Genomic DNA, 9,659 nt, shown 5'->3' on the forward strand with positions numbered 1-9,659 from the left:
GACCTAAAAAGGCTAAACAACCTGATAAAGAAGGTTGGTTCTGTTCTGGGGACGACTGTGGAATCTTTGGAGATGATGGTGCAAAGAAGGATTTTACATAAAATCAAGAACACTGTGGACAACCCTGACCATCCTCTTCATCAGACTGTCATAGAAAGACAAAGTGTCTTCAGTCAGAGGCTTCTTCAACTTCGCTGTAATACAGACCGCCACAGAAGATCTTTCCTGCCCACAGCCATCAGCATAAGTTTTTTAGTTAAATGAGTTATAACAACACCTAATTTCCCTCTGGGATCAATAAAGTATTTTTGAATTTGAATTTGAATTTTAAGATCACATGTTTCAAATTCAAGGCCCTCAAGCCACATTTGGCCTGCAGGTGACTTCCTTCTGGCCCGCCAAGAAAAAGATTTATGAAATAATTTATTTTTTACTTAATTTACTATAAAAATAGTTTTTAAATTAATGGTGAACTTTAAATGTATGATATAATGCAACAAAACAAACACATTTAAAAGGTGTCATCCAGAATTAAACTATGTTTTCTTCAAAATGAAGTCTTTCAGAAAGCTATCTGCAACAGGTAAGATATTAATTGTTCAAAAGCCTTCCACAGAACCCCATTTCAAACAATCTGAACAATCGCTTCAACAGTATTTTATCAAACATAGCTTTGACTCTTTTGCAGTCGGTGTGTTACAGAAACACGTGTGTCTCAGCTACAATGTGTGTGTGTTTTGCTATAGCTCATGGAGAATCCATCAAAGCTTATCATTATAAGTAAACATGACAGAGTGGACAAAATGTCTTGTGCGCCGCCAGACCTGCTATCTGACCACAAGCCGTATCTGTGATGATGGACTGATGTGGCGCTAGCCTGGACTTAACAAAGTCTGTGAGCGAGTGTATAACCACACACACGAGCACGCACACACTTAGAACATGCACTCCGAAACACGTCGATATGTAGAAAGTCAGACAGACAAAGCACACACTTATGTTATCGAGTATCTTCTGAATCTTTAAAGAATACTGCCACTTTCAAATGACTTACAGCTCTGTCATAAATGGGCAGACAGTGGAATAATTCATATGTGTGGAGCAGGGTTCAGGTATAGCCCACTGGTTTTCCCAAAAATAGTGATCATTACTGTACAGGACACACCTCTTTTTACAACCCCTGGTAAAAAGTACAGAATCACCAGTCTTGGATGAGCACTCATTCAGACATTTCATTCTGTAAAACAAACTCAGATCAAAAACATGATACAATAATAAGGTCACGCCAAAGTGCAACTGGTTGGCTTTCAGGAACACTCAAAGAAATTAAGAGGATTTAGGGGAAGGAAATTGACTGGGTGTGTCCTTATTTTCTACCTCCAATTTGAGTGATTCCATACTTTTTTCCTCAGAAATGAGTGATACCATTTTTCCCCCCTGTGCTTGGTCAATAAAAGTAACATTCACTGACTTCCACAATGTTTTCTCTTCATTTCTTTGAGTGTTCCTGAAAGCCAACAAGTTGCACTTTGGAATGACCTTATTATTGTATCATGTTTTTGATCTGAGTTTGTTTTACAGAATGAGATGTCTGAATGAGTGCTCATCCAAGACTGGTGATTCCATACTATTTCCCAGGGGTTGTATGACTGACGAGATCAGAGGAGAGTTAAGAAGATTTATTATTTGTAGTTCATCATCTGTGATTGATCTGAATGAGAAATTTGATTAAAACTTTGATTTAGGTAAAGAAGATACATTCCAGCACCAGCTAGATTTAAAGATTTATTGTTTTTTATGTTTTGCATTTGTCCAAGGTTAGGTTTCTTGTATGTTAAGTGTTGAGGTCAGTTCCTCTACTTGTTACAACACCACTGATAAGCAGAGTAAACAGCCATGAGCTGTTTGCTTGCCAACCACCGTCACGTGATTTAAAAAAAAAAAAAAGCTCTGATGCCAGTCTGAGTGTGTGTTTTAGAAGTAATATGTTGGTTTTTGGGGTCATTTGTCTAGTCTTTCCTTTGGGTCTGGTTCCTGCCCAGTCTAAGGAGGGCTAGCTGTGCAAACTAAAACTTCAACATTGATAACCTCTCTCCTGTTGTTCAAGTTTGGGGTCAAAGGTCATGGCTGCAGTGCCTCAGCTGACTTGGCAGATTGACAGTAGGAGTAGTGGCACTGGATGGTATACAGTATAGAACTTTTTTAAGCCATGTCTTTGTCACTTTCATTCTCCATCTGTGTAAGTAGTGTGTGTGTTTGTAGAGGAGGGCATTAACCTCATAGTAACCTGAAAGGTGGTTTTTCAGTCTGGATTGTCCCAGACCACCATGATCGAGTTGACTGTTTCTGTTACATCTAAACTGTTAACCCGTAATGCATCATTTGCAAATATTTGAAGAATTTTTGAACATCTGTCTTTACAGTAAACTACATAATCCTTCTGAACTTTTGTATTATCTGTTGTGTATGAGATGATTATTTTGAGTGCAAAGGTCTAAAAGGGACAACTTTGACTTTCTTTCGAATCCTCCTTTTTGAATGGTAAATGGCTTGAACTTATATCGCGCCTTCTCAAGTCCACTTGGACCCCAAGGCGCRTTACACTTYAGACATTCACCCATGCACACACACATTCACACACTGATGGTGGTAAGCTCCGGCCACAGCTGCCCTGGGGYGCACCGACAGAGGCGGGGCTGTCATGCACCGGCGCTACCGGACCCCCTGACCACCGCATTGATTTGGTTGAACTGTGAACCAAATCAATAGCTGCATTCCCACTGACCATGAAAATGCGCAAATTAGAATTTCGAAAATAAATTTGCTCAATGAAAACACGTCAGTTTCGAAAAAAATTACATTTTTCGACAAAATGGTTTTGCGCTAGGAAGAGGTGGTTTTTCGGCCATATTGAAATTGATGTATTTCGCAAAACTGCAATGGAAACACTTTTTTCGCATCATGGGAGTCACGTAATCAAGAACCAGCTGATTATACTGGCGAAAAAGACGAAGAAGAAGATAACAGGAAGTAAAAGTAGTAGTAAAATCACCAAAGTAGTAAAAGAAAGTACTAAACTCACCTACTACATTTTCCCAAAAACACAGCATACGTAGCCACTCCCAAGTATAAGGGGCTTGTCACTCGAAAGCGTCGATAAGACGCCGACGTCAACTCTGATGGCTGATGATGAGCGCTAGTGTCGTGGTAGCAATATGCTATGTGTTTACATCCATTGCCGCCATGTTTGTAATGACTTATCGCGAGAACAAACGTATTCACGCGTGACTATTATAGCATTTCTTACTTAATGGAAATACCACAATTGCAAAACTGTGTTTTTCGACATTAACAGAATATTGACAAAGTTTTGCGCACATTTGCAATGGGAACGCAGCTAATGTTGTTCTAATGTCTGCATTGGAAATGTATGGTGCTAGCTTAGCTTAGCATGAACACTGAAAACACTGGAGAAAACAAGATCACTACTTTTTTTGGCGGGAGGCGGCCATATTTAACATCCAGCATGTTAGCATTCTGACTTTGTGTGTTCCAGTTCTTTCTTTCTTTCTTTCTTTCTTTCTTTCTTTCTTTCTTTCTTTCTTTCTTTCTTTCTTTCTTTCTTTCTTTCTTTCTTTCTTTCTTTCTGTTATCCCATAAGTGTAAAAAAGAGTGATATAGCATATACAAAACTTTCATTCTGTTTTATTTTGATTTGTAGCTGCTGGCTTGGAATTAGAAATAAACTGAACAGGATTCAAATAAAACGTTGGAATAAAACATATTGTAAAATCAATATTTAAAAACAAATTGTATGGGATGATAATTTCAGTTTGTTTCCTCAACGTCTTTAAAGGAAAATGACAGGTATGGATCTTTTTTATATAAAGCTTTTGGAAGTTTTTACACATGAAGCTCTAATTTAAGTTATGTCAAACTGTTTGTAAGTGGGACACTCAGCTCTGACAGCACTCCTTAAAACTGGTGTTTATCTTCATGATTAACTCTGTTTTAAAGATTTCTTGTCCTAATTGGTTTGTTGCTCAAMGCTCTATCAGCGTTCATCATCTTCCTGTAAACATGTTTGTTTTTTTTCTCCCCAACATAGCTGCACTTATTTTTTTAGCGTTCCGGCTAATTATAAATGAATTATGACCCCATATTCTCTATCAATTATCGTTTGTGTGACACATCCTTTTCCCAGTGTTTAGGTTTTGCTTCTTCTCGCTGCCACTGTGTACTTGAAGTTATCAGGGGGTGTAGTCTAAGCTTTAGCTTTGACGTCTGAGCGAAATGATTTTAAATCAATCCAAGGCCTGAGCTGGGTCAGCTCTTTGTGACATTTTTAACAGATATTGCCAAGATATCATCTTTTTTTTTCAACCCTCACTTGCCAAAACAAGCAAGGAACTAAACAAAAYAAGACAAGTTTTAGTCTCTCCTGTTGTATAATTATCAAACTCTGGCACCAGATGTAAGTAAAAWACCCTAATAAAAAAGATAACTTTATTTTTGTACTGATTAGGATACTAGTAATTGTCACAAACATAAAAAATGCACTTTTAGATGTGCTTCTTTTGGTTTTCTCATATTTGAATTCATCTGTAGTGTCAGTTTTATTAATATTATTGCTGTTTGTCGCCCCACGACAGGAAAACAAAGTATATAGCTCTTTGAGGAGCACTCTTGAAAACATTACTCTATAAAGTATTACAGCTTTAGAAGGCTAATCTTATATTTAAAAATTCTGTGTGTTCCTCATGTGGTCTTATTATCTACTTCTCTTATTATTTYCAGGGGTGTGAAATAAAACAAATTTTAATTTTAATAAACAAAATGTGCATTAAAACAGAACAACTTAATGAACAGGCAACATTATAAAAATCAAAGAGGATGAGGACCACATTTTGATCTGTCACACTGACACCAGGGTGACTTTCAAAAAGTGGACGATCATACCCAGAGCCACAGGATCCCTGCCAACACAAACCCTGATCCCGAGCCACTTTCTGCAAGTCTAGAAGAGGAGGGGGGCAACGGGGGCGCTGACGAAAGTCTGAACAGGCCAGAGGAGCGACACACAGGCGCCATGGCGATCCCTAAGACAACTTATCTCCTCTCTCCCAGTGATAGCGCCTGTCAAAATAACTGCCAAGATACACAGCCAGCAAGGAACTGGTTAACTCGTCCAATCAGAGGTCTTGAGTCTTTGTCTTTCTCCAGCATAGATGGTTAACTGCAGCTACATTATCTCACTGCAGTCTTTAATCCTCTGTGAGACAAAGATAAACACCAAATTACAAATCATTTAAACTTAATCCAGATATTTAAAAGGAAAAATACAGGCGTCATTGCAAACTTATGACAAGATTGAGATTTGATTTTAACATTTCATTCCAATATTTCTTTGAGTGTCATTTGGGGTTATGTTTGACATGGGGAAAAACTATAATGCCAGTCTTTTCAAGGCTATAGACACTGCTTTCATGTGTTGTAATTGAAATGCTCTGCATGCTGCCCCTGAAGTTCCAACAACTAAATTTTTGAAGAACTGTCGCCACCTGGTGGTCATAGTGGGTAACTGCCTCAAACGCGGTCCAGGTGGGTCTCACACTGCTTCATGGTTGGAAGTTGACAAGAAAAACGCCTGGCACAGAGAGATATGTTAAAGACCCCCTGGGTTAACTAATAGGGGGAAAGACAACAAAAACAGTAATAACACACCAAACAAAACCAATTTAAAATGTGTTATTTTCTCATACTTTATATAATACAAAAGTAGAAAGCAATTCATTCATTTGACTTCAAATTGACATGTGCAGCAGCTTTGGCTTATTATTCTTTTGTTTGTTTATTGTTACCCATGTCTGTCATTATTTTCTGTCAATTTTTGCTTAATTTAGATTGTTGTAACCTTTGTTTTAGGTCAGATGATGATGAACTAGTATGGTGTTAGCTATTGATTTGTTCYCAATTTTGCTTTTCAGTCTCCAGTTTTGGTTTTTCCAAAATTATAGAACGATTAAAAAGCAGAATTCCCTGACCGGGAATCGAACCCGGGCCGCGGCGGTGAGAGCGCCGAATCCTAACCACTAGACCACCAGGGATTGATGTCAATTGACGCAACACTGTCAAAAAAATTTAGTTACGTAGAGTGAGATATCATGTGGTTTACTCTTTTTCATAAGCGTGTTGTGTTCGGCGTCAGGGCTATAAAACAAAGTCGCCAAAATACGACTTAAAAATAGCGATTAAAAAAAGAATGGAACATGAGCTCGTGCCCACGGTGCCGTGCACGCACATGACAGCAGAGGGCGTTGCGAAAGGAGGAGCCATCACTCGAAGATGCTCGCGACGTATGTGAGCTATTTCAGCGACCTGTTTCCTCTCGGTCAGGTTGAGCGTTTTACGTCGTCGTTTCATACAGATGTGAGGCGTTGTAGTTAAACCAGAATGCTCCAACAAGAAAATGTCTCCTGGTAAGGAAGCGGGTTTGGACCGTGAGACAGTTTTTTAGTTGTGAACGCCAGGTCGCTATTGTTTGTGTAAACAAAGTAGCTAGCTGTAGCGCTGCTAGCTGCAGCCGTGTCCGCTCAGCTGGAACAGGACTGGAGCGTGCTCGATGTGTCTTTTGTTTGCTTAAACCTGGAAGTGGCTTTAGCTTTGAATTAGCACATCTGGTCTTATGTTTGTTTGCTGCTATTGCTCCATAAAAGCAAGGTGAAAGCTAGTTAGGATGTTGAAATTATCCGTTTAGCTGTTGTTTTTACACTGACCATTTAGCTTCTGTTTTTCTGTTATATAACGCTTCCATCCACACTACGTGTTGATGAACTCACGTTTGTTTTCCTCGTTCACTTAAGGTGCGTTCAACCTTTTGCTTATACCCTCTTAATCTGATTATTTTTACGGCTAGCTTGCATCTCAGTCAGTGACTGTTTACATTAAACGGATTCAGTGTATAATTATAGACAAACAGACTTCTGTGGTTATATAATAAAACACATGTGGAAACCACGAGCAGATGTGCTTGCAAGTGGCGTGAACCTTTAGGTATGCTTTCTTCTCAGCTGGCTAACCTGACAAGATTATTGCAGGATGCTTCCTGACTGATGGGATCAGTTATTGGGTTGTTGTTGTTGTTGTTGTTTTTTTCAGCCTACTGAGTGCTGCTGAGTGGGGAGACATTGAGAGCTTTCTAATGTCCTCCTTTTCTATTGCAGGATGAGGAAAAGAGTGTGAGAGATCYGAGCTACTCTTTGGATGAGGGAGGGCAGGTGTTTCTATGGGATGCACATGACTGCATGCAGAACTGAAAGCCTGGCCTGATGGAAAAGAGAGACAGAAAGCAAGGATATTTTGAGAGGTAAGGGACTCTTTTGCAACACTGTTGCAACTCTCTATTTTATTTGTTGTTTAATTGTTTAGTGCTCGTATRGATAGTTTCGATTTGGTGTTAAGAAAATACCAAATCAATGTTTAATTGCTTGATTAAAAAACTTGGTTCTTTTTCAACGTGGTCAGAAGATTTTCAGATGTCAGATATTGAAATTTAATAGAAACATACGAATCAGAGGAGAAACTAAGAATACAACACAGTTTTTTGGTCTTTTCTCCTTAATGTCCTGTAATGTGATGCCTCTTTTGGAGTATATTGTGTAAATAAACTTAAAACCTAAAAAAAAAGAGATCCTTACTACTAGGGCTGTGTATTGGCAAGAATTTGGCGATACGATACATATCATAACAGAGGGGTCACGATACGATATATCCCGATATGTTGCGATACTGATATATATGATATATTGCAAGGCGATATATTGTGATATATTGCGATTTTTTTGTCCAAAAATTCTATTAAATAAAAACCTCTTATTGAAAAAAAAAAAGAAAAGCTAATGTTTACTTACAATGCTAATGCTACCCTTACTCTCTGGCGCTCAAGAGGTAGAGGAGCCAAATGGCTGGCTCACTGCTGCCAACTAGTGGTCAGAGGCTGAACTACAACATAAAAATGAACGGCTGGCAGGAAAGTTGACATTTTAAAACTTAATTAAAAATCGATGCAGGGCTTTAGAATATCGATACAGTATCGGGAAATGAAATATCGCGATATTTCAGTGTATCGATATTTTCTTACACCCCTACTCACTGCTACTATTCACATCACCACGRAGCTTAGTAAATGTTCTTACATTATCTGTTTCAAGCTATTCAAACTAATGTGTTGATAAGCCTACAGGGATAGGCCTATTGTTTGGATAACATTGCCACTTAAAATTTGACTATGCCTGGACAAACTATTATTTATTTCTTAAATTTAACAAACCTGACACTAAATTGCATCTTTGTTACAGGCTGATGGTATCAAAATGGTACTGTTTTGTTGCAAAATTTTCTGTAACACTTGCGTTCAGRAGCCTTTTCGTGTCTAAATGATTCCTGGGTCAAAGTTTAATGTCTTCACTAACAAACAAAGAAGCATTACTCGAAAAATATGCAGATACTGGACTGAAAATAAAGGAAAAGCAGCCAAAACTAAATCTAAACAAAATCGCTTTGAACGATATTTGGGGAACCTGATGCATTATCAATCAGGACCACTTTAAGTAAATAAAGGCCTTGCGCATTGGGAGGATATTTAGTTGGCTTGGTGGTTAGGTGCAAGGTCACTGCTTGGATGATAAGTTAAAGGACTCTCCTGTTGGTTCATTTATTACAGGTTGTATTTTCTTATCTTTGTTGAGTATCTGATATGCATTCACCTCATAAGACCTTATTTAATCAGAGTTATGTGTTAGAGGTAATTCACTTTCAGGGCTCTAGACTAACTTTTTGCACTGGTTGCACCGGTGCGCCTAACATTTTTTTCTTAGGCGCACCAGCACAAAAGTTAGGTGCACTCAAATTTTCAACCACGTCGCATTTAACATCAGAGTTTTACAGGTTATTTTTTTAAATCACTGTTCATTAAGGCAACACTAACTCGAAAATAATTAGTTAACAATCTAGTAAACATGAAGTTCTTTATTTGAACCAGAATTGTAGACATTTAACTTACTGAAAAGTATTTAAAGTGATTCTATAAAATTCTAAGTGCAAATGTTTAAGGGCTGAACATAGGCCTGTCACGATAACAAATTTTGCTGGGCGATTAATTGTCTCAAAAATTATTGCGATAAGCGATAATATTGCCTGGTGACCGTTTTACAACTAATAATTATAAAAGCGTAATATGTAAGTGTAATAAATCAATAAACTTTAATTTTTAAAGAGTGTTTAACAAAGTGGACTCTCAGTCTCTAGCAAAAAATGCACTTGAATAAAAAAACAAAGAACAACAAAATGTAAATTAAACACCACACACAACTAAAACAGTAAATAAACAATATTAAAGAGCAGCATCTCTTTAGAGATGAAGCAAACTACACAGCCTGGTGAGGACCCACTGTTTCTTATGGGGACATAAGCCCAGTTCACATCCTATGTAAAGTTTAAGGCTAGGTTTAGGGTCAAATGGTAATAGAAAATACTGGTAAATGAATGAAAGTCAATGCATAGTCCTCATGAAGATAGAAGAACAAATGTGTCTGTGTGTGTGTGTGAGGAGGGGACAGTCAGTGAGGAGACAGTCAGAGCGCTGCGGGGGAGGAAATCAG

At 38.1% G+C, this 9,659-nt stretch overlaps 1 protein-coding gene and 1 non-coding gene across 3 annotated transcripts in view; one reads left to right on the plus strand and one right to left on the minus strand.

Annotated features, from left to right (window-relative positions):
- Window positions 1-6,035: 6,035 nt before the first annotated feature.
- On the minus strand, window positions 6,036-6,107 carry trnae-cuc (transfer RNA glutamic acid (anticodon CUC)). The gene has a single exon. It is a non-coding gene; the product is annotated as a tRNA-Glu (tRNA).
- Window positions 6,108-6,325: 218 nt separating this feature from the next.
- Window positions 6,326-9,659, plus strand: part of ncoa7b (nuclear receptor coactivator 7b) — a 21,452-nt gene continuing 18,118 nt past the window's right edge. For both annotated transcript variants that reach the window (XM_014007551.1, XM_014007552.1), the window contains exons 1-2: window positions 6,326-6,479; window positions 7,224-7,366. In XM_014007551.1, the coding sequence (XP_013863005.1) occupies window positions 7,329-7,366 (38 nt within the window). In that variant the 5' untranslated portion in view covers window positions 6,326-6,479; window positions 7,224-7,328. The remainder of the gene's footprint in view (window positions 6,480-7,223; window positions 7,367-9,659) is intronic.

Source organism: Austrofundulus limnaeus, unplaced genomic scaffold (genome assembly GCF_001266775.1).
Source record: "Austrofundulus limnaeus strain Quisiro unplaced genomic scaffold, Austrofundulus_limnaeus-1.0 Scaffold42, whole genome shotgun sequence".
Classification (NCBI taxonomy): Eukaryota; Metazoa; Chordata; class Actinopteri; order Cyprinodontiformes; family Rivulidae; genus Austrofundulus; species Austrofundulus limnaeus.